Source organism: Sipha flava, unplaced genomic scaffold (genome assembly GCF_003268045.1).
Source record: "Sipha flava isolate LNK unplaced genomic scaffold, YSA_version1 79_pilon_pilon, whole genome shotgun sequence".
NCBI lineage: Eukaryota > Metazoa > Arthropoda > Insecta > Hemiptera > Aphididae > Sipha > Sipha flava.
The window spans coordinates 1172438-1198561 of NW_020273620.1; the positions used below are offsets into that span (position 1 = coordinate 1172438).

At 28.3% G+C, this 26124-nt stretch overlaps 1 protein-coding gene across 3 annotated transcripts; it reads right to left on the reverse strand.

Moving 5' to 3' along the window:
• LOC112692939 (excitatory amino acid transporter 1) lies at nt 1–23560 on the reverse strand. Of its 3 annotated transcripts, none has more exons than XM_025567758.1 (11): nt 22801–23560; nt 22294–22329; nt 7762–7944; nt 6591–6908; nt 5508–5550; nt 5384–5429; nt 2691–2883; nt 2385–2618; nt 1532–1726; nt 934–1068; nt 1–326 (listed from the first exon to the last, which is right to left on the reverse strand). In XM_025567758.1, the coding sequence occupies exons 2-11, from the start codon at nt 22320–22322 to the stop codon at nt 173–175; spliced, it is 1530 nt and encodes a 509-aa protein (XP_025423543.1). In that variant the 5' UTR covers nt 22323–22329; nt 22801–23560; the 3' UTR covers nt 1–172. The 3 variants fall into 3 exon arrangements, with proteins under 3 accessions (XP_025423543.1, XP_025423544.1, XP_025423546.1); XM_025567759.1 differs by lacking the exon at nt 22801–23560 and adding an exon at nt 22609–22750; XM_025567761.1 differs by lacking the exons at nt 22294–22329; nt 22801–23560 and adding an exon at nt 14038–14274.
• Between the last annotated feature and the right edge of the window lie 2564 nt (nt 23561–26124).

The window sequence follows — 26124 nt, forward strand, 5'->3', positions numbered from 1 at the left end:
TAACTAATTTGATTTTATTTCGTTAAAAACAATAAACAAAACAATAATTTGTATCTGGTTGATAATAAAAATGGTGGTACGCCTCCTTATTAAGATTAAGTTTAAATGTTCTAAAGTAGAACGAAATTTAGAAAAATATGTAGTCACGAATCGAATAAAAAGTTGATTGTGTCTACATTGATGTTGTGTGCCATTCATCGTCAGGCACTTTTCCACCTTCCACTGGGCCGTTGGACATAAACTCCAAATCGTTTTCTGCCAATTTTGCAACAATACCAGCACCATATGCATCTCCAAGTACATTTACAGTTGTTCGGAATCGGTCACTGAAAAATAAAAAATATGTAAACAACTCAAAATGTTATCAAAACAATTACTCTGATGCAACAATAAATATTACTATAGCTAAATATTAATAACGAATAATCTAAGCAGTGACGAGAAGATTTTTAACATATCATAATCATTTTTTGATAACATTTCGACATAGTACGAATATTATAATAAATCTCAATAAGCTACGGTGTTGTTTAACATAATAAAAATAGATGGGACAAAAAAAAAACAGGTGAATATGAATTTCATATTAAAACAATTTATTATATCATATTCATTAATTACTATAAAATCTGTACGTATGTACAGATGTGTAGCAGATATGTATCTCGTATGTATCGTATTCGTAAAATCACTAATAAGATAGTAGGAACGTTCGTACATAATATTATTAATTTTAGCAGTTTAATACATTTATATTGAATAATATTAAATAACTCATAATTTTAAAGAAATTATTTATACAAAAAAACGTGCTGAATTCTAAAATAAGCTCTCCAAAAACAAATAAATCTCATGGTTTATATAAAACGTTATTTCTTCTATAAATTATAAACATGAAAATCTTCATATAGTATTCATAACAATTATACTTACAGTAACCAATCAACAGCAATGATTAGAGATACGTCATCAGCTGGTAGTCCTAAGGTGTCCAAAACCATGACCATTGTAACTAATCCTGCTTGAGGTATTCCAGCTGCTCCGATTGACGCCATTGTCGCGGTCACACTAATTTAAAAATAAAAATTAATCGAAGTGAAAGTGTACCTAAAATCATTGAGATTTATATAGTTTTTAATTGATGATACCTCATTAAAAACACAGTTGTTGAATCCACATAATTATATTCACATACGACCTATACTGGTATCGTTGATTGTTTAAATTTAAATTAAATGTTTTTGTATAAACACGTTTAATACATTATTTCAAGTAAAATTAAAAGGATTTTATTTTTTCATGAGTTTTAATTATTCACTTAATAAAATGTTTGTATTATTACCAAAATATCAATTAAGATATTTATTTTATTAAACAATAATTGTGTAATAATAATAATAATAATAATAATAATTAATTTCCACAATTATTGTGGAAAATTAAAATTAAAAAATAATTACATTCCTTTGATTGGGATATTTGAAAATCATTAGTCAGAATTTATTTGAATAAAATCGATACAGTGACATACCTTACAGCAGCGATTTGACCGAAACTTAATTGTATGCCCTTTAATTGAGCAATGAAAATTGCTGCCACTGCTTCGTACAAAGCTGTTCCGTCCATATTGATTGTTGCTCCAATAGGCATCACAAACCGTGAAACTCGAACATCAATTTTATTGTTTTCTTCAAGACAGGCCATCGAAATTGGCAAAGATGCAGAACTAAAACCAAGAAATAGATAACCATTTTAGTCTATAGATGTATCATTGTTATAAGTACTTAATTCGAAAATGAGGTTGACATTTAAAGTTTTTATTTTATGTTCGTTAAATTACTACGTGGATCATCTACATTTAAATAGAAAAACTTCATTAATTTTCGTTGACAAGTCTACATAAAAATAATTTAAATAAATGGAAAACTATGTTTGCACTCAAAATGATTGAATTATTTTAAAACGATCGTCTGCGCTTAATATAATTACATTAAAATTTTTTACAAAACAAAATAATAATTCTTTTAAGGATAATTTATAATTTTTCAACATAAGAAGTTAATTTATTGAAAATAATTTTAACTAACTGTCCGATGTTTGTTCATGAGGAATTAGTAGAATCAATGATGCAAACAAAAAAAAATTAATACTGGGCGTTACTAAAAAAATTATGCAATATAAATAATAAGAAGTAAATGTTATTCATCAACGAATAGTTTTAACAATTATTTAATAATTAATAAATAAAATATACAAAATAAACAAATATTGTAAAGTTTTAAATCCGTTAATAGTATGCATACACTTTTTATGTTATGATGATTAGCGTAAAAAAATTATTTAAATTTTAATTGGAAACAACCATAATTTATTATAATGTTAACCTGGAAGCTGTTCCGAATGCAGTTATTATAGCTTGGCCCATATTTAAGGTAAATTTGAACGGAAGTTGACGAGTGAATACACTGTACATAAGTGGTAACAGAACAAATCCATGTACAAATAATCCAAATACTACTGTCAAGAAATACATTCCTAATCTGCCAACAATCGCCCCAAAGTCGTCCAATTCCAATACTTTAGATGCAACTAAAAATAGTACACCCATTGGGGATAACCTGAAATAAAATTAACAGTTTTTTTTTTAAGTATACTTCAATTATATTAACATATTTTTAGATTATTTTTACCATATAACCCAATTAGTCATTAACATTACAGCTTCGCCTAAACTATCGAAAAAGTTAAGTAATGGCTTTCCAACAGGTCCTAATTTTCCAATGCATATTCCAAAAGCAACAGAGAATGCAACTAATCCAAGAACGTTTGAGCCTTCAACCATTTCCGATTTCATTTCCCATAGTGAATAATCAGTAACATTTCCTAAAATAAAAATAACGCGGTTGTTAATCAGGTATACATTTTAATTAATTGTGATACACATTCAAAATGTTGACGATGTTATGCTTAGGTAAATTTTTACTTTTATAAGTAATTAATAAATAAACAACTTACATTTTTACATTATTGTTTACTTAGTCCTTAAATAGTGTACATTTTTAATAACTGGGCCTAATAGATTTTAGGTATACTTCACTATTTATTATGGGGTGCTTCTACTATGAATTTATTTATATACAAAAATGTAATTTTTCAATGTTACTTATTTTTTTTTCATATTTAATGAATTAAAAATGCACACATGTATGATGTATATCATAATGTAATGGGTAGTCATTAATTATACTTTTCTGGACTTAGGTATAATGTATATAATATTTAAATTGTGTAGGCATAATTTTATGCACCTCAATGGAAAAATATTTTCGTGTGATATTATATTTTTATTATAAGTTAATCAAGATAAATATTATATTATATAAATAATATAATGAACTGAAAATATTTAATTGTCGTTTTATATAATATAGGTATACTTTAATTTTATTTAAATGTAAATACATTTTTTTTTATCCCAAGTTTTTAGAAATATATTGTTTCAGTTTCATTTTTATCCACAAAACGTTTTATTTATATATATTTCAATATATCTTAATTTTTTGTTTATTATATAATGAGAAATATAAAAGGGTAATGCTCATCAATAAGAAATATTTACAGCTTATCAGGATCAATCATTTTTATAATATCTATAGGTTGTCATTCGAAATGATCATTTTGACCAAGGAAACAAAAAAATAACACAGTTGACAATGAATCATAGTTTTAATATTAAGGACAAAAAATAAGAAAAATCATTTTGAACAATTCTGTAGGTAAACATGATTTATTGTGTTTTTGGGAAAAAAAGTTAACATGAAAAATATCCAGTATTTAAGAATAAAACTTTTAAAAGTATGGATATATTAATAGTTTTGGGTGATTATAATTTTTTCATTATTGATTCCTAATATATTTCTAAAACTGCAGGTATTTGTTATTTTTATGTAATTTAGTGTAGTCTATATACAGTGTTGGGGAAGTTACTTATTTTGGGTAGTTAAATTACATTACTAATTACTCAGTAAAATTGTAACTAAATTATTTGAAGTTACTTTTTTTTTCATTTTGTCAAGTTACATTATTTATGAGTTTTAAAAGTAATTCAATTACAATATAAGTTACTTTTTTTTCTAAATATCACTGAAGCTTAATATTTTTGTCTATTTTGTCTATATGACAATATACAAACTAAATAATGACAATTAAAAATATGAAATTATTAACAATTAATACTAATTTTGCTACACATTAAATATTTATCTATATTTTTCAAATTTATTGTAAACTACAATGCGTTTTCAAAATTACAGTCACTAATTTTAGATCGCTTTTTAGTGTATATATCTCCTGCTATGATAAACAAACGTTCAACAGAAGCACTTGAGGGTAAAGCAGTATTATACTTCAAAAAAATTAATCTCATTATTGGCATGTTTTTTAAAATAGTTAAATCACCATTAAAAGGAGCAAATAAAAAAACGTTCAAGTTCAGCATTAGAATGCCCTTGTTTTATATCTTCATCAAAAATAATGTTATCATTGACTTCCTTAACTTGATTTTGCTCTAAAGTATTATCATTAACAGGTTTGAAATATTCTATTTCACTTTGAAGGATATCAGTGGTTTCTTATTTTTCCATTAATGACATACCTTTAAACTTTTATTGTTCTTAACATATATTAAACCAAAAAAAAAGTAACGAGTAATTTACTAATAATTATTTCAAAAAAATAACTTAAATTACATTTAAATTACTTACAATAAAATGTAATTAAATTACCATCAAATTAATTAAAAAGTAATTTCGTTATAGTAACTAATAACTTAAGTTAAGTTACTCCCCAACACTGCCTATATAATAGCAAAAACTCTTAAAAATAAAAGAAAAAATATACTCTGGTCTCTCAAGTTAATGTAATATATAATTGAAAAATGTACATATATTAAAATGTTCACTTATTCACAAGAACACTCACTGAGAATAACTAAGAGTTGTATAAAATGTTTTCTACTATGATATTTTAAAAATGTCCACTTAAATTATTTTATTCAGATACGTTCTTAATTGGGACTGCGTTACGTTAAATACTAGGATATTAATTTATTTATCTATAGTAACTACATACAACTAAAACCTCAATTAATTTTTTTGATTAAGTAAGATGTGGAATTTTTCATGGATTAAATGATAATATTTTGCATTCTTTGCGTTAAGAAACATTTGATTTTTTTTCTTATATTTATTTAATACAATTTTTATATTCAACAATGAAAACAAAATTTGGCAAATATCAAAGAAAATTGTATATGTTCAATGTACAATGTTCATAATATGTCAAAATTATAGAGATACGTTTAAACTATAATATAATTGCTTACCTGCTGTGGCTTTAAATGAAGCAGGTTTGATAAGTACTGTTCGGTACTAAAAAGTAAATAATACAATAATAGTTAAGGACCTAAATAATCGTATTTTTAATAAAAACAATAAAAATGTACTTACTGTCGATATACATGCTTCAATAAGATTGGCCGGAAATATATTTCTGAAATAAATATTATTTATAAATGTTTTTTATTATAATAAAATATAAAATAATTAAAATATATAATTAAGTAAAAAAGAAGTTAATTAATTAGTTTTTTTAAGTAGTTAATTTTAATGCCAAATTTAATGATTTAAATAATTTTTTTAATAAGTCATTTCAGACCATTTATTTTGTTGTTATACTAAAAGTTAACTTTTAAAATATTTTATATTCAATCTTTAGTGCTAAGTGAAAAAGAAGTTAGCACAAAAGATTGAATATTAAATATTTTTTTATTTCATTAACTTTTAGTATAACAACAAAATAAATGGTCTGAAATGGCTTATTAAAAAAATTATTTAAATCATTAAATTTGGCATTAAAATTAACTACAACTATTTTTTTTAAGTTTAAAATAAATAGTATTTTTTAAATACGACAATATTATATGTAACATATTTATTTTGAATTTGTAGAAAAAACAACAAAAATTGAGCATGTATTAATACTGAATAAAATCCTTCTTAACTTTGATTGAAATTTAAATGTTAAATAGTAACTTAAAAGCACTAATACACTGTGTACATGTATTTTAACGTATTTGCACGGTTCAATTTTTTATATATTTATATATACCTATATAAAACAAAAAAAAAAATCATATTCATTGTTATATAGATACAACATAGTATTACATAATATATTTTCAACAAAATTAATCTAGTCTAGTTTAAACTGATTTACGTGATATTTTTTAATTATTTCTACCATTTATTCTGTTTAAAATGTTATTATCAATGTCTGATTAAAAAATTTAAAAAAATAGTATAATATACTAATTAGTGTTAAGTTCATACACATATAACACAATAAATAAAACTCTGCTTGGAGTCGTAATGTTCGAATATCTTAGTTTTTTTTATTGTAAAATACATTAACTTGTATCAGATTGAACTATAAAATAAATAACAATTTAATTCGAGTCGATTGATAAAAATAATTAACTTTAAAATCACGCGAAAATTATAACTTTTACTTTAAGTTTTATATTGACCAACCTTATTAAGTCTAATATAGTGTCAGTGGTAGTTATTGGTCTAGTTTCTTGGTGCTCATGCATTTTTGGATCTTCTTTGTCCATCATTTTTCCTGGATGAATTAACATCACCCAAAATATGCCCTGCAAAACTGCCATTGATGTAGTTGCTGCATAATAAGCAATTGATTGGAATCCAATTTTTTTGGACAAAGACAAATCCAGCGATCCGATGGCAGATACAATTGATGATACTAATAATGGGACAATCAACATTTTCAACATACGGAGGAAAATATCGCCAGGGAATTGTACATATGTAATTTCGCGTTTTGTCCATCTATAAATATATTAAAATTAATTAAATAAAATCAAACTTGTTCAGCGATTTAAAAATCAATTTTTTTTTTTTTTTTTTTTTGTAGCAATTTTATTACTGTACAGCCAAATGAAATTCGTGGGAATCATACGTGATACACATATTAATACTTAATAATTTAGTATTTATAATTTAATGTCCAGAAGACAACTAGATTGAAACGTAAGCGTTCACCTTAAGATAAAAACACGTTATACAGAATGTTGGTGTATAGATCATTAAGACGTCAGCATGAGAAAAACCGTTATGTTAGATATATTAAATTTGTAAAACTAGATTTATTCCATATTTTTCGAAATTAATAGTTTACTCGACATATATATATATATATATATTTTTTTTTATGACGAAAACTTTTTTAGTCATACAAAATAGCCATGATATAGTATGGTTTATATTTGTTTTTGCTGTATTTAGTAAAATATAGTAATCGATTTTAGTCCTGCGAAGAAAACAATGAATTTAAATCAGGAAAATAACGTCTCATTTAAAAAAATAGAAATTTAAAGACGTTCGTGGCATGTGTACAAAATTATTTTAATAATAAATAATCAAAAAGTATAGTTTAATATTTTTGTTCGATCGTATGTGTGTTGAAGTAAACATTTAGGCACTAAAAATTACTATTAAAACACATACTATAAAATTATTTATTATTGTCAAATCGTTCTTACTTGTGGTACCTGTTGCTACAGCATAATTTACATACTCGTTAGAATATAATACTGTTTGTAACCTAATTAGTTATTTATTACTTAAGTTCATACATTTGTGAAACAATTTTTAAAATTAGTAAATGTAAATCTCAACTTACTCGTCTTTAGCTCCTTTCAGGATAAATCCTAAAATTACACCACCAAATACTGAAGCTATTGTCAATATAGTAAGCAAATTATGAGAAAAACATGATTCTGCTTTTTTCTCTTTGCTTTGTCTTCTGGCAGCGGTATTCATTGTTTTATGTCCTTGATCTGGATGTGAAGACTTGAGAGGCGATCTATTGAAAATATTGAAAATATTCACAATAAATTAAAATGAAACATAATAATTTTATTATAGAATCTTTATATTTATGATACTAATTATATCATACACTGCGCTTTATACATATAAATTAAATGCAATCCAAACAAGTATATCTTATCGTGACCCTAATAACCTAGAAGATGAGAAACCGGTTAAGATTCAATGTACCAATATACCAATATACGTTTAGGTTAGTATACTACGATATACTACTTAACACAAAGACTATAAAAATGAGAAAATATTGTTCATATCATCTGTTAAAAAAAAGTGACTATACGTACAGTCTTGTGTAATTAAGTGTTTAATAATATTTAAAAAATATTATCCAAACATTAATGAATAACATGAATAGTAAGTATTAATAATATATTTTGAATAGTGCAACATACGATTGGGACTCTGATTATTTAAAAAATGCATTAGATGGATACTAATAAAAAATAAATGCTTGCACACAAAACGGTCAATTTAAAATAAATTAATTTATTAAACCATTTATTAACATTTTCCTAAATTATTTTCATTTATAAACAGTCACATTTTAAACACATATTCAAATCATTAAAAATAAAGAATAGAATAAATAAATTAGTGCAAATTCTAGTTCTAAATATTTTAATCTAGTTAACAAAACATAAGTATACAAATATGAATAAAAAACAATGATAAAGTTAAACATATTTGTACTACAATTTTTAAAGGCCATCTCATGTTTAATGATAAGCTGTAATTGTATGCATGGATTTGTGTTTTATTATAAATAGTTATTAAATTAAATGTCATAAAATTAAAAATATACCTAATACATTTTTATCGTTAATAAATATTTATTTTATAATATTTACAAGATTCATTCTCAACGTTTTGATATTTTCTAAATTATTCATTATAATTTAATTAACTTAATAGGCATTATATATAATTAAATTATCTAAGTAAAAAAAGCGAAAAATTATTTAGAAATAGGTTATATAAAAAATTAAAATAATTCAATATCTTAATGTATATAGAATATTTGCATCATCCGTTTCTAGGGGATATGAGAAACAGCTTACTAATATAGTGAATGGTAATCTTAGTAAGATATGTTTAAAAAAAAATTATCTGTAAAAATATTTCTGTACTTCTAAAAATAATTAATATAATATTTAAGAAATACATAGTAAACATTAAAATCATTTCTTGGATACAAATTAATTAAAAAAAATAAATAAATAAATAAAATTAAAAATTAAAAATTAATCATTTAATTTCCTAAAAAATAAAAACTTAATTAAAGAACTTGATAAATAACATATGTTTATACATTTATCTTAAAAAATCCAAAATTCAACTAATATGTTGTTTAACTGTAATAAAACTTATTAATTTGTATATGGTATAAACGTACAATATATTATATATAAAAATAATTTGAATCATTAATTAATTGAGTTTATTTATTTAATCAAGTGAAGTCGGTATCGAGGTCAGATAAAATGTTTAACATGTATAAATTAATACAAATATTATGTAGTAAATTATTAGAAACGATAGCGCAAATAATACAAAGTACGAAAGATTATTTCTTTTCCCATTGATGGTACACTTGATAATAGATAAATCTGCAACCATAGTTCAACATAGGTACATTCAATTTTAGCTAAAACGTTGGTTCTATTAAGCTCAACACTTATAGGTCATACATCTAAATAATTCCGGATGGAGAGTATGAATCAGTTTGTCAGAGCATCGTTATAAAAATTGAGGATGTAATAAAAAATAATTCTTTGTTGAAAATTGTCCATTATACAGCTACCACACAATCGAATATAATTCTTGTGCATTATTTATATTATGTACAAAGTGTTCAACACAGAACAATCTAAAATCATGATATTTTATATAAATTATAATAGTATAAATAATATTTCGAAAAATAAAAATAATTATTTAAGTTCATATTTTTTATAAAACATGCTTACGTACACGTATTGATGATAAATGTAATAAAAAGTTAATTTTTCCAACGAAATATTAAACTAAAAACAAGAAACAAAAAATACTTAGAATAGTATTTTGAAAATTATAATTGAAATTTTTATTTATTTATTTTTTTATTTTTATTGAATATTTATTATTCTATACTATAAAAAATGATTTATATATATATATATGTACATAATTTTTTCTATGATACGAAAATGATTGGATTAAATATATTGTATGAATATTTTGTGTATAATTACAATAATACGAAGAGCTAAGATGAAAAATACAAAAATAAATACAAAAGTAGTCACTTGATTGACATTAAAACATAAGTAGGTAATATCGATCACATTAATATAAATTAATTTCAAATTAGATTTGAGAATAGTTGTAAGTGTTAAATTATTGGAGCTGGTAAATAAGTTTCCAAATCTGTTATAAAATACCATACACATGTATACTGTAAATTACTTTAAATATTGGATTATAAATTCGTCCTAACTAATAATAAATTGTTAGACTTTAACCTATTTTGATCGCTGCTAAACTTGCGTTTAAAATATAATAAATTTAAATTATTTCAATGGGTATTCGAGAATTAAAGTATTGATTTTTATATATTTTGGTTCATAAGTCTTAAATTGAAATGCATTATTATTAAAATATCATAACTTATGTAATAGTACGTAATATAATGCATTTATAAGAATTATAAACGTTTCTTATTGTTATTTTAAAGTCAATAACAATTCAATTTTAATTTAGAATATTCAGAAAAAAAAATGCATTTATACTGTTATTCATTACCGTAAGGAACATTCTACTTTATTTCTGTGATACACGAAATTAATAAGTATTTATTAAAATTTAAAAATGTTCCTATTTTTTTATTAAATTATTAATTACAATATTACAAATATAGTTATCTAAAATATCTAAATAAAGATAAAAAAATAAATAAATATTTCAATGCATAATTTGAGAAAATATAAAAGTTAAATATAACAAAATTGGACATCTCTGAGTACGTATAATAAAATATAAGATCCTTTAAAAAATATTCACATTGAATATTTGACTCATAAAGATTTTAAACGAAAAAAAGACAATTTTGTTAGAATGACCAAAATAACTCGTAAAATAAAGTTACAATTTTATGAAAAGAAATTAAAATTACTTTATTTTTTAATATTTCTATTCCAGGGAAGTAGTATTCTGTTTATTAAATTTACGTGACTTGTGTTAAATAAATTTTTATTATATTCAATTATACAAACACATACAGGTATATATATAAATATGATTACTCAACCGAATGTTTACATTTTTAGTGTACTAAAGTTTTGTTAGTAATAGTTTAGTTTGAGCCACCCTGTGTAATTGAGTAAATGGTAAGTGTTAAATATTTATCTGTGTATACATTAGCTGTATGGTATATATAATTATGATGAAAATTAATGTTAATATAAACATTGTATTTTAATTGTAATAATATTTTTTTAACAAATATAAGAAGTTGAATATGATTAATTATTGTATGGTTTTAAAATGCATACTACTAACATGTGATGACAATGATGTCACAATAAAATAAATTATTATACAATTGTGGACTACTATCACTAATAGCTCACCACGAAAATGACATAATACCTTCCCGGTTTTTTTTTTTTTTTTTTTAAAAAAACAGCAAGTAGTAATAATTACCATAATTATTTATGAATATATAAATAAACGAAGATGCTTTACAGTGTAATGTTTTACACTTAAACAACGTTTCGAATTGTACTTCTCAATGGTATATGGTCGTTGGAAGTTAATTTGATTATCACAAATATAATATTTATATGCACTACATAAATAGAATAAATAGATACAAGAAACTCATAACTGTTATTCCTGTACATTTAAAATAAAGTTGTTGTATGTTGTTTTTAATAAAAAATTTAATTTTATTATTTTATTTTGAAATTGTGTAGATTAAAGTAGTATCTACAATAATATATTAATAACAACTTATTTTTTATATTTTTATAGAGGAGCGGTAGGCATAAACAATGAAACGTGTATAATAATATATCTATCACTATGACCGATTTAAATAAGTAAAGTTGATTTAAGAATACTAAATATTTTTACGTAATAAATGTGGGTTGTTAAAATTAAAAATTGTAATCATTTAAGAGAAACTAAAAGTTGATTTACGACAACAATTTTAAAATAAAATAAAATTAAATTAAATTAAATAATATATTAAACGTATAATACACATATTTTAAGTAATTTGATAGATTTAAATACTTAAAAAGAATAATGAAATGAGGAGGTACTGAAATACATTTTGTACATTATAAATGAATTTTTCATGTTACTCGATGGTGTTGCCAAACTTTTTATTATTTTAATGATAATATTTTATAACAAGAATAAAGTAGATAGTTAATGTTGACGTTTGCAATTATTCTAACAATAAATTTATCTTGTCTTATTTTAATACGAGTACAGGAAATATTGAATTTTATTAATATAAACATTACACATCATATATGTAATTATTTAACTTTTTAGAGATTAATGAATATCGATACATGAATAATGTTATTACATCATTTTAAAATTCGCTGATTAATGTTATAAATAACAGTAATCATAAACCTCATCTAAATTCAACCATACGCATCAATAGAATAGGAACATTTTTTTTTTATTTCATAACCATGTGTACAGGTGAAATACGTAGGGTCACGCGGATATGTTTTGCTATATGATAACATTATTTATTTCGTTTATTTAAACGACATAAGAAGTTATCAATTTACAGCTTATTAGAACTTATCAAATTTTTTTTCTTTACATTTACGAGCTTTTTTTATTATTATTATTATAGTTCACGTATATAATATCTGCGTCAAACTTTTTATGTTCAAATGATTTAAAAAATCAATTGTTTCCACGTAAAAGATAAAAAAAAATAAAAATATATCACGATTATTGTAATAGTTAGTTGTATAATTTTATCGTGATTTTCTCGTCATTAATGTTTCGAAATTTTACATCTAAATATTTAAACATAATTGATAGTGTAGTGACTTCTAATAAGTTATTTGGATTATATCGGTGTTAATAAACGACTTGTTATTAGAACGAAAAACGTCTATGTTTAACACGTTTCGGATTCGTCTGGGCTTACAACATTGGTCTGTAAAACTTACATAGCGGCAATAATCCAAAAGCGCTAAAAATTACCATCTACTACGTGCACACATTATCGGTGTTGTTCTCTTAGTCTGCTACTAAACCTCACGGGGCCGCCGTTGAACGTAATATTTTTACGACGAGAGCAAAAATAAAATCGTTGTATTTATTATTATTTTTCGTACACCGCTTTGTGTTTTAACTACGGGGTTTACACGATATTTATTTAAGGCAAACACACGCGCATCGCAAGCCAAACAATGTTTTCTCCGCTTGATTATGTTTTATTTTACGCGTTACATTGTCGGGCGTACAATGTTGTAACCGGTAGCCAAGGCGAAAACCCGACGGAACAGCGGTACACACAAAAGGCGAGAAACCAGCGTGCGATGAACGAATCGGTTCGCGCGCGAACTTAATGTACACACGTTTATTAGCGGTGTCGAATGCACGCAGCACCGACAAGTGATTAACGCACGCAATACGATGGAGCGTATTTTTTCCTTCCGAGCGAGACCTACGAACAAAGTGCAGCATGCATTCGTACGGGATGCACATTTCAAGTTGAAAAACACATGGTTTACGGTTCTGCATTTGAATATACAGCTCGTGATAATGTAATTATTGTATTTCAAATACCATGTGCAGCGTTTTCTGTGTACACAAACCGTTCTAAAAACCTGACGGGGAGTAACGACGGACGGGAACAATATCGAACGCAACGCGGTTCGCGAGGGTTTTCGGTTGTCGGCCAGAAGTCGGACGGGGAAAACGGTCGGGCGCGACCGGAGAAAACGGTGTCCGCATGCCGCGACGCGCGGGGCATGGTCTACCGTCGCGGTAAAGCGCTCGAGTTACGTCTCCCCCGTGCCCCGGGGACGCGACAAATACTCACCACCGGGTACCGGTGTGCAGTTGACGACGGTGTGACGGATCGACGAGCGTGGCCCGACTGCAACGGCGCTGATACGACGACGCGGTTACACGGTGTGACGGACAATAACGTAACGTCGTGTGTGCGTGTGTGCGTCCGTTTACGCGCGCCGTGTAACGTTGCTGCGATGACCACTCCACGTACGCGGCCACACTTGCACCCGAACAGTCTCCAACGTTACTGAACACTCGTGCGCCGCACACACCGGCCGCGACGTCCCGGCTCGGCTCGTCTCGCCGCCGGTCGCAACAGGTTTTGGCACGACGCGGTCCGCGGTGGGGGCAGTCGGCGTCCGACCAAGGCGTGCTGCAGCGGGACGAGGATGCGGCGGCGGAGAAGGGAACGGATTCGGATGTGTACAATTATTTCGTAGGCGATCGCTGGATGCCCGCCGCCGCGATAGGAGAGGACGAATAGTGCTGTGTAGCCCGGTACACCTATTACACATTCTTTGATTTCGAAAAGGAACGAAATCACACGCGCACACGCGCGCGCGCCATTCAAACGCATACGAATATCCGTTGATACAGTTCGGCGCAGCACATTATGTGCACATCATTTTTTTTTTTCCTTGTTCATTGTTACGAAACACATGCAACCGTTCTCGTATGCGTTTTGCATATAATCTTTTACATCGTTAACTCAACAAATATCAGTCATTTTTCCCGGTGCGCGGACCGTCGCCGGTGCGCATAAACTACAAAAACTGGTTTCCTAGGATTTGACCTACAGTTCTTTATTTTTGTTCTACCTATTCATAATCGTTATTGTGCCTACGAGTTTTCACTTCATTACGAAATTTTTTTTCATTTAAAAACTCTTAATAAAAGCCTTTTAATTTCACTATAATATTTTTTTAATTTTTTTTTTTTTTTTTATTTAATACTTTAATCATTTTCAATAGGTATCCTATTGAAATGTATTCATAACTTTGTGATCCAGTCATAGATACGATAGTTAGTAATTATATTAATTGAATCATTCATAACAGAAACCCCGTAAAAGACAGAAGTATTATATTCAAACATATTATTTTTCACTTGCTTGTATCTTTCTAGTAGAATCATTGATTTGTGCAGAAGTCCCGTCTTATTTACGTGGCCAATTCGCATCTTTGAAATTTTTGTTTAGACCAGAAACCCTTAAGTGATGTCACTTATACAAAAAATACAAGCAAGTGAAAAATAATATGTTTCGAAATTTCTGTCTCTCATGGGATTTTTGTAATAAGTGATTCAATTATGTAATCAATATATTTTCAAGTAAAATCATTATGACGCCACAATACAAAATTTATTAATTTTATATTAAAAATCAAGTAAGCAAAAATAAGTCCAACATAAAACAAATATCACAAGTTTTTAATAAATATGCGTATCAAGAAAATATATTAGCATTTTACCCTTTCTTCTCAAGGGCTTTTAATTCTGACAAGATGGCTTTTTAGTGAATTAATCACCAGGAGATAAACAATATCACTAACATTTGTCAACTCGGACGTAAATTACTATTATTAATAAATCATATAAACATTATTCGAAAATCTATTCCTCAATTTGTTATTACATATTTATTTTATAATGATGATAATACATTAATATTCAAAATAGTTCAAGCAAGAAATTGCATATTCATTTTGGAACAGATTAACTTGTAATCAACAAGATTTTTGTTCTAATTCATCAACAAGTTTACTGGTAAAATGAAAGAATTATTAAATATAAATCTCAGTGATAACCTTGAATATTTTTTTTCTACGGAACAGGTTTATAAACTTGTAAAAGTGACCCTTTGTTAATCCAATAACGCTGTAGCTGACTACAATAGAATAAAGGTGCGACCCCTGTATTCAAAAAATAATTTGGGTGTATGTGCTAGACAGGTAGATGTGTATACCTAAACCACCTATCAATAACCGGTTTAACATTAGTAACATATCGGGGTAGTTTAAACATTTTATTGACAAAAATTAAGAAGAAATTCCTTTATGGGATTTTAAAACTTTATTTATAAAATAAAACTAGAAACACATATTGACAAGAAGATTTTAATTCTTCAGTACGTGTATTCTCAAACAAATTGTATGCCAAATTAACTTATAAAGTATTTGAAAATGTAATCATATAATTTATGGGCAATGTGTTTATAATAAGAGTGAGCTGCAGTTGTATAGGAGTTGACATATTATATCGTAATGAAATGTATGTAATCATATTTATGCTTACATGATATTAATTATGTACTCGTAATTGTCATCACTCATATAACATTCAATTAAAAGCTGATATTTTATAGTTAAAATTTTTATTTTTTTTTCAAATTAACTGAGATGAAATATTAAATTGTAATATGTATCAAAACAAATATTTTACCTTCCATATTATATTAAATCCTGTCTTTCTATATAAAATATTAAATTTAAAATATCGTTTAACAAATAATATAAGCTATAGTAGCTATGTAATAATATTTCAACCAATCAAATCACAGATAAATTTGTAGTTTCTTATTCTTAATATAAATAATTTATAAAACATTCCATGGGCCGTAGTATGCTTGACCTCTATTAGATATTAGATATAACTTAGATTGAAACAAATACATACAAGGCCTACGCATTATGTAATACCAAACCTATACAAGCAATAGATCGTTCAAAAAACGCGGTATTTCCAAACTGCATGTTGTAATAAGTAAAACTTTATTTTTTTTTCATTAAAAATAAAAAAAAAATTGTTGAGAAATTTCTGTTTAAAAAACATAGAATACTTATCGATACATATCAACTTATTTAGAGTTAAGCTTAATGCATCAATATGCAGCTTCTAATATATTATATGTTGTAGACCTTAAATTTGTATAAAATAAACATTAATGCAAATTTAATTACAAAGGTGTGTTCGTTTGTTAATTTAGTGAATACATTTTTATTAATTAGTTTTAATTAAATTAATATTCTTCGAATGAATGAATTTCATATAATAATCTTATCAAAAAAAAAAAAAAAAAAAACAATAATAAATACTTTTTCATATTAATTGTTTGTGAAAAACGTATTTTTAAAACCTTTAACGTTTAATTTAATAAATCGTATTATATAAACTAAACAGTTAAAAAATATCATATAACATAATTAATTAGATGCTTAATATAAAAATATTTTTTAAGAAATAATTTAAAACGATCAAACAACTTACACTGTGTGATAACGTAAAAAGTACATATTATATTAAATATAATATGTACTTTTATTATATATAAATTTTATATATTATTTATATTTAAATTTGAATGTATTGTATTTATTTTAAATAATAAAAGAAATGTAAATCAACATAGCTTTATAATTTTGAAAATATAAAGGTATATAATATATTATACACAGATTAAAAAAATCAAAAATCAAAATTATATATTGAGTAGGTATTCTAAATACATTTTTATATATAATTTATTGCTGGATAAATAAGTTCAACAATAATTTTATCATTTTATTGCTTCTAATGATGTGTAATAGAAAATAAGAAATAATAGAAATTACTTTTTCTTATTAATTATCGTTCAAAGAATAACTTTTCTTTTAAATTATTTTTACATTTCATTATTTAACATCATAAATATTATAATAAATAATTTATAATTTATCATTTATAATAATTAAAATAAATAAAAGTTTTCTAAAAAGTTTTTTGAAGTCACAACAAAAAGTTTGAACTCGACTTTTCTATTTTTTCTATTTAAGAAATGTATGAAAATAGTATTTAAAATGAATAACATTGAATTAGTTTGATTATAATTACTGGTATACAATATTATTTATAATCAAACGAATCCAGTGATATTCATTTTTAATACTATTTTCATATATTTCTTAACAGGTCAAATCGAGAATTATAAAAATGCAGTGTTTTAATAGTTTGATATTTGCGGACGTCAGAGGAACATATTGATTACAAAAATTACTAAGATCGCCATGATAGTAAGCCCGTTTTATATTAAATAGGCAAATCAATTTACACCTTAAGCGTTAGGGACATGGAAATGCCGAACAATGGTTTTAATCATTAAAATACTGCGGTTTATTATTGAATTGTTATTGTCATCGGAGATTGCTAATATTGAAACCGACAGTCGATGTTACAGTTTCGTTTCGTAATAACCAATATCATGTTCGTTACAAACCCGACGCACGGAAATTTGTAGCGAACCGATTCGCAGCACCACGGGGAAATAGAAATAGGATATAACAGTTTTTATTTATTTAATTATTTTTTTTTTTTTTTACCACGCTGCAACGAACTGCGGTACGTATTTATATAATAATATGATAATGTTGCGCGCACGTATTGTATTTCTATATATTATGCGGATAAACGGGCGCATTAAAGTGAGCGTAATTTCTTGGAGATGACATTTAGCGAACAATTAAACTGGCGTGAGAACGCGTAATGTGACAATTAATTAATTAGCCGGGCCGCTGCCAATGCACGGTTATATATTTTTTTTGGCGGCTTGTAATACACCCTTTTTCCTCCGGACGTGACGCATATCGCCGGATATCATATACGCGCTCGTCCCGTTGGTCCCCATCGCGCATTATTCTGGCCGCTATCCCACGATCACCGTGGACCGTTTTAATAGGATATGCGCGGCGGCGGCGGCGGCGGCGGCGGCGGCTGACGAAAACGGTCGCGCGAACTGGTGAACGGGACGAATGACTGCGGGCGCGGAGGGTCGGTCGAACGGGAGGCAGGGACGAGCAGTGACAGGTGTCCGGGCGGGACGGACAGAGACGGACGAGAGAAGACACACCGCCGCCGCGGTATTGTAATAAAATAATGTGAAATTAATATTTTCTGCGTCGTCAATCAGCGTAGAACGCGTGCACTACCGTGTTATTGAACGTAATACAGCTGCTAACCCGTATCGCGTCGGGCGCGAGGAGACGACGACCGGCGCGGTACAGGGGTCTCCGACGGACAAGCGAAACGAGCGTGAACGTCGGCGGTGTGTGCGCGCACGTTTACGGTCGTGTTAACGTTACACGTATATGCGTGTGCGTGTGTACGAGATACACGGGCGCGCGTCAGTTGATAAACGCGTCCCGGATGAGTTTCGACGGTTAGCCGCTGGAACGAATAGGTCCCAACCTATTGCGCGCGGGAGGTCAAGTACTTGTGCGCTCGACGTGTTTATTAGGAGACATTAACGACGGGCCGCTCCGGTGTGTACGTCTTTATTTGCGCGCACGAATTATTTTTTGTTCAACGGACGATCCGAAACGCGTACGACTCGTCCGCATATACGCGGCGCAGTCGTGTTCGAACGCTACCGGCGAACCGATTTCATCCGTCAGCTGATTATCAGATTTTTTGATTTTTTATTTTTTTTTTTACGACCGCAGAAGAAAGTGTCGTAAAAATATTAATTTTTTCCCGCAAGAACTACGCGTATCGGTACTAATCTGAACCGGTTACCTACAAAACGTTTACTTATCATTTTCATTCCCATTTGATTGCGTCATAAAGAGAAGTCATTCCGGAATATTTTATTGTTTTTTTTTTTTTTTCCACATAGGTACACATCAAATGCTATCGAAACGCGCACGATTACACACACGGATGGCACTTGAGCGTGTTACAAGTTAATTTTTTTTTTTTTTTAAGTATATTAAATTGAACGTTAAAAAATAAGTAAAAAACAACGAACCTATTATTCGTAAACTATAAAAATGTTTAAGGATATTTGAAATTTCTTGAAATTATTGCAAAATATTTAGAACAATAATAATCGTGCACAACATTATGTATGTTGATAAACTAACATCCGTTAATGATCATAATGTATTGAATGGTATAATACTTAAGATATTATTTATATTCAAACTATATATTACGAGTATTATTTAGTATTAATAATACACCGATGACAAGAATTTAATTATAAATATACGAGTATACGCTTAAAATAAGTATACATGATTATCAATTATCTATAATTTATTAAATTTGAATAATGAACGGCATATGGAAGTATTGTTCTTATAAAAATATATTAATTTTTGTGTTATGTTATAAGAATAATAATTATTTCAACTATAATTTAAATATGAAAGTTTATTTTGATCGTTAAAAAAATAAATAAAACCACGTGCTAATGATAATGTAAATACTTTTCCTTACAAATGTTAATGTTTTTACATAAGCGCGCGCACGGGGGTGGCCGGGTGGGCCGCGGACCCCCCTGTGGACTCGGGCTTTTTCTTTAATAAATGTATATCTATACTATAAAAGATAGCGAACATTTTTACATTTTACATGAATAAAGTAAAGCCAGTTTTAATCCTATAGTATAGAATTGATATCTGTGAATAAATGTAATAAAGTTACTAGTTATTAATCAGACTAATCAGAACTTGCATTTATTGCAAATTGAAGATGTAATTGATACATTCAAAAACCTTACTCCCAACGACAGAAGGGTGGAGTTGTAAATAGTATAATAATATGTAAATAAAGATTTCTTAGATATAAATTGTGTAAGTTTAAATAGTATTTATTTTTATATTTGCATATTGAATTAAATAAATAATTTATAAAATTTAAAATATTTATTTATACTAGTAGTTTTTAGTACTAGAATCTTTGGTTCACTTTTATTAAGGGGCCCCTGCGGACAAAGACTGCGCACGCCTATGTGTTTTTATATTTTATTTTTATTTAATAAACAATTAATAAACTTAAAATTAAGACTACATTTCTTAAATTAATTCAGTTATTAATATAATTAAGTATTTGTTTGTTATTTATAATGAATATATATATATATATAGCGAAATGAATTATTTAAAATATTCTCGTTGAAGTTATTTGTACTGTAGCCTGTAGGTATATAAATATTTAATAAGATACTTATCTATATAATATAAACTGTATCGTTTATATGCCTCTAAGAATATAGAAGGAGAATCACCTTAAACCTCAAACAACTCTTAAATTAATATTTCATATCTAGATTCATGCGATTTAAAATCTTATATATGGTGATTCTGATTTATTGCTTAAAAATTGTTTAATTTTTATCGTAATAATAGCTATAACAAATACATTTTTTTAAACCGGTTTATCTTTTATGTTATGCAATGATAAAGTGTGGGTAGTTATGAAAATGACAGTGCTAAAATATTATGATTAGCTATTTGTACTTTAGAAGCTAAATATTCATAATATATTTAAAAAATAACCTTAAAAAAATGAAACTATATACTAATCGATTACTTGTTGGTTATTATTAAGAGCTTATAATTGTATAGATGTACAAAAACCATCGGATTTGACGAATATAAATATTTAATCGTAATTTTTATCATATTTGATTCATAATATTATTTTTTTTATACATAAACTCTATTAATTATTTAATTAATTTATTTATATATTATATATAAATATATACAAGAATATTTAATATATATTTTATACTTAATTCCTACATATTTATATGCCACATACACAGCATTTACTCGTATATATATATATAAATCGTATTTATAAAGTACAATATTTGTATTTAGTACCGTTGTAAGCTTTTATAAGGTCCTAGGCAAAATCAGTTACCTATTATTTCTTTACACCTAAATATATATATAACTATTCTAATTTCATAAATTGTGGGCCCCAAAATTTATTTTATTTACCAGGATCTAGGCAATTACCTAAGTAGTTATCTGCTCACTAACGACGGCATTGTTTATATTGTACAGTTATATGATCTATATTGATTTTAAGATTTTTATTTTTGTATAAATTATTTAATTATATTTAACAATAAGTCAATAAAAACCCAATTTAAAATATTTATCAAAATACTATATTTAAAAAATTATCGGTTTCTTTATTTAAATGTTGAAAAAAAATTGTACTGAATTATTCATTCGAAAAAACATCTTCATGAAAAAAAAAAATAAGTTAAATTTGTCTTAGAAATTTAAGGTATTGTGAATTTTTTTTATTTATTTACACAGCAAACGGAAACCTAAAAACAATGAACATTTTAATTTGACCGTGTTTCTATATTTTCCAAATACATCTCAAACCTTGCGTTAAAAAAAACAAAACAATTAGTTAGAACAAAAAGCTATTGTAATTATCATGCGTCTACGTAATTCTTAAGTATACAGAAACTTAATCAGTATTGAGTGTTAAAAAGTCTACTTACATTTCAGATGTGGAATCGTCGGGGTTCATTTTTCTACTGTAACATTTAACACAAAATCAACTTTAGTACTCAAGAATAATAACCAAGCGATTTCATTCCCATTAAACCACGTGGAATACAATGTAAACGATTGTTTTACAATATTCCGCGTGCATTGTTAATACCGAATAACATTTACGTGCATTGACATAGGACTATAAATAGTAATTCAAAATTAAGTGGTAACTATTTATCAGGATAGTTATAGTTTTGTACGGTTAAATCTGATTTTATACAGAGTTTGAAGAAAAAATCAATAAATTATAACAACCGTACCGTTGTAATTCATACGATTGAAGTGTGATGCCGGAAATTTATTGGAAGAACACACGAAATCGTGTAATTACGAGTGGATGTGATGGTTGTAAGGTTGTACACGTTCAGATAACACGTAAACAAAGAGTTTAAAGAGGAAATAGTAACGAGAGTTGCACGAGTATGAATTATTTCGAGACGAGGTTTACTTACATTTCGGTGTAATTAGTCGGCGGCGAATGAACGAAAACGGCGTTCGGTCGGAGATTTCAGGACGACCAGGAGAACCTTGGAGACGGCGGTGGTGCAAGCGAACGACAAGGAGGTGCGGCACCGTATCTTTGCACACGCATGTATATTCGCGCGTGCGCGCGTATGTGTGTGCGTGCGTGTGCGTGTGTGTGTGTGTGTGTGTGTGTGTGTGTGTGTGTGTGTATAAATAACTTTTGTGTTTATTCCATCACGTTTCCGTGCTGCTTGCGAGAAAAAATAAAATAATAATATAATAAATAATTATTACCTACGCGCGTCCGCCGTATGTGCGCGAGCGTATCGGAAGAGCAGCGCGAGAGGGAGAAACGGAATATTAAAAAACCGTTTTCAACAGGTACGAATTATACGCACTGCGCGCGGACCTATACCAAGCGGTACGTAAACGCGAACGCTATAGGTGTGTTGTTAATAGAGGAGAGAACGGGAAAGGGCGAGTGAGAGAGGACGAGTGGGGATCAGATAGTAGTCAGTGATGGATGGAAAAGTGTACGCACGCACAGACATGTACGCCTATGTTAATTATTATCGGAGCTTGTAAAAAAACGGTACGTACGGTGTGTGTAAGGCGCGTGTAAATCGCGAACGGGCTTACGTCGGAACCGCGTAATCAGCTGTTCTCTCAAGGATTTACCGAGCGTACACGTTCGATGCGTATAACACGGAGCCGCACCACCACGCGCGGACGCCGTTTCGCGCGCACACGTACGTACCTACTATAACGTGCCATACATGTGGGTTATACCTTATACCGTATACCGCCCGCGTGCACATCCTCTACTCCTTCTCCGGTTAAAACGCCAATCACTCTCCCACTTTTGCAGCACACACCCACACGTACGCGCGCACACCCACACACGTCGGTATACGATTTTAGATAGTAACTTGCACGCGCAGGATCTGCGCACGCGAAATACAACAACAATGGTAATAACAGTAACAATAATGATAATAATACCTAATATTGTAATGCGCGAACGCGTATGATGTGGGAGCAGGAGCTGACGAACGCGTGTTGAAATACGTGTTCCATTGTGTTCGCGCTTCCTGAACGGCGAGGGGGGAGGGCGTCCGTCGTCACGTGCCAGCGCCCGTAGACGTGCCGCCGCCCTAAAGGTCCCCGTCCGTCTTTCACGCGCGTCGCGAGCAGTGAGCGGAACAAGTCCTCGTTCGTTTTACCGGGATACATCGTAACCACTCGTTGTGTCCGTGCTGTTTTTGTTTTCCAAGCACGTCAAATCAACTCTCGCTCGCGCGTTTCGGTCCAAAGTCCGTTTCGGCACTGCTTTACAGATCCCGAAAACGCTATTGATCGGTTTACGAGCTGACGAGTAAAAACTTTTGATTCCTATACCGGAGCACGAACGAAACCGACTGAAATTCTCCAAAACAACAAACGCCCTTCCGGTTGTATTACCATCCGAAATTCTAACCACTCCGAGTCTTCGATAACGCCCTCGAGCGCTACGAAAACGTTCTGACATCCTACACATGCCGATACGTTATAATATTGGCGATTGTCGCGGTCTTAGAATGTCCTTGACGTCCCTCCTCAAATGTGCTGGCTGCATAATGAATCAAACGTAACGATTAAAACTATTTTTTTGGATAGTGATTTGAGTCCGTAGTCCGCAAGTAATATTACTATTAAATACGAGAAAGTGTAATTTGCACGAAGACTTACGACAAATAAAATATAATTCCGATATTTATTACAATAATTCGAATTAATAAAATCTATTTGTCATACATACACTCCCGAATGGCTTGTTTCGTGTATGGTTAATCCTAAAGTGAGATGGAAAGTCTAAATTTATAATATTTAATTATCTCTCGATATCATATGTTGGCACCAGACTCGTATAGTATAAGTATTTTAATGTTAAACTCGACTGGTTCTACAATTCATCCCAATCTAACTGTAGCTTTTTTAATAAACTAATTCGAATATATTGGCACATTAATATCATTTAAATGTATTAAATCTACTAAAACCCATATGGTCATATGGTATACAACTTTGGGGTTCGGCCAAACCATCAAATATAAAGAAAATTCAAACATTTCAATCTAAATGCCTCCGACAAATTACCAAAGCACCCTTCTATGTCTCAAACGATACACTCCATAATGACCTCTCGATTTCAACTGTACAACATATAGCCAAAACTCTGTATAAACGATTCCATTCAAACTCTCCAACCACCGCAATCCTCTAATTTCAAACTTATCTACTCTCAGAATCCCGGGTGACCCTGGACGACTAACCTAACGCAAATGGTGTTGGAATCTCCTGACTGAATAAAACACAATCACAATTCTAAGAAGTTCCATCGCTGGATGGATTCTTCGCTTAAATCATCAGTCCCTTTTATTTTATTTTATTCTATTTCTATCTTATCAACACTTATGCTCGTTGTAAAAATAATATATTTACAGATTGTATAATAAAAAAAATTAAAAACAAAAAAAAAAAAAAATGTATTAAATAAACAACACATTTCTGTTTTATTTATCTAAACAAAGCGTGATGAGACAAATATAAATATTACATAATAATCAATATAAACGTTAATTTTGTCAACTAAACTTGCTATTACATTTAATATGAAACGAAATAATTGGAAAGAACTTTACACGAAACTAAACGGAAATTTTCATTGTTAACAAATCGATAGTGTTATTCAAATATGACATATAAGCATTCGTATTCAGTTTAAGATTTACTGATTTAATTATTTTTAAATGTTAAACTATTCTTCTTTTCAAAATAATTTTATTAAACTTTATCTTATATTTTTTCAAATAAAATTATATATTATTATTTAAAGATCATATTTATTTTACCATTCGAAACTTTATTCTTTTATCAAAATATTTTTAATTCGCCTTGTCCATTTCGTGTCTGTTTTGAATTACATTATATTTTTCTTTAATGTAATGTACTTGTTAAATCACTAAAACTATTGACATATTTTGTCGGCTGCATACGAATTGCGTCTCACGGCAACAATTCCTTCCGAATTACGTCCCAGTTATTTTTTGAGGCCATACTAATTGCGTCCCGATTTTTTTTTATACATACCAAATGCGTTTCGTATATTTTAAAAACTAACCAATATTTCCCTTCCCATTTTTATACAGACTTAGGACTGTCTGTAATAATAATTGCATAATTACTGTTACAGGTAGGTTAAAAATATTGTTTTGGCTTTTTTGATTAACTATTGCATTTAAAGAAGTAAGAATATATAAGAATAAGAATAC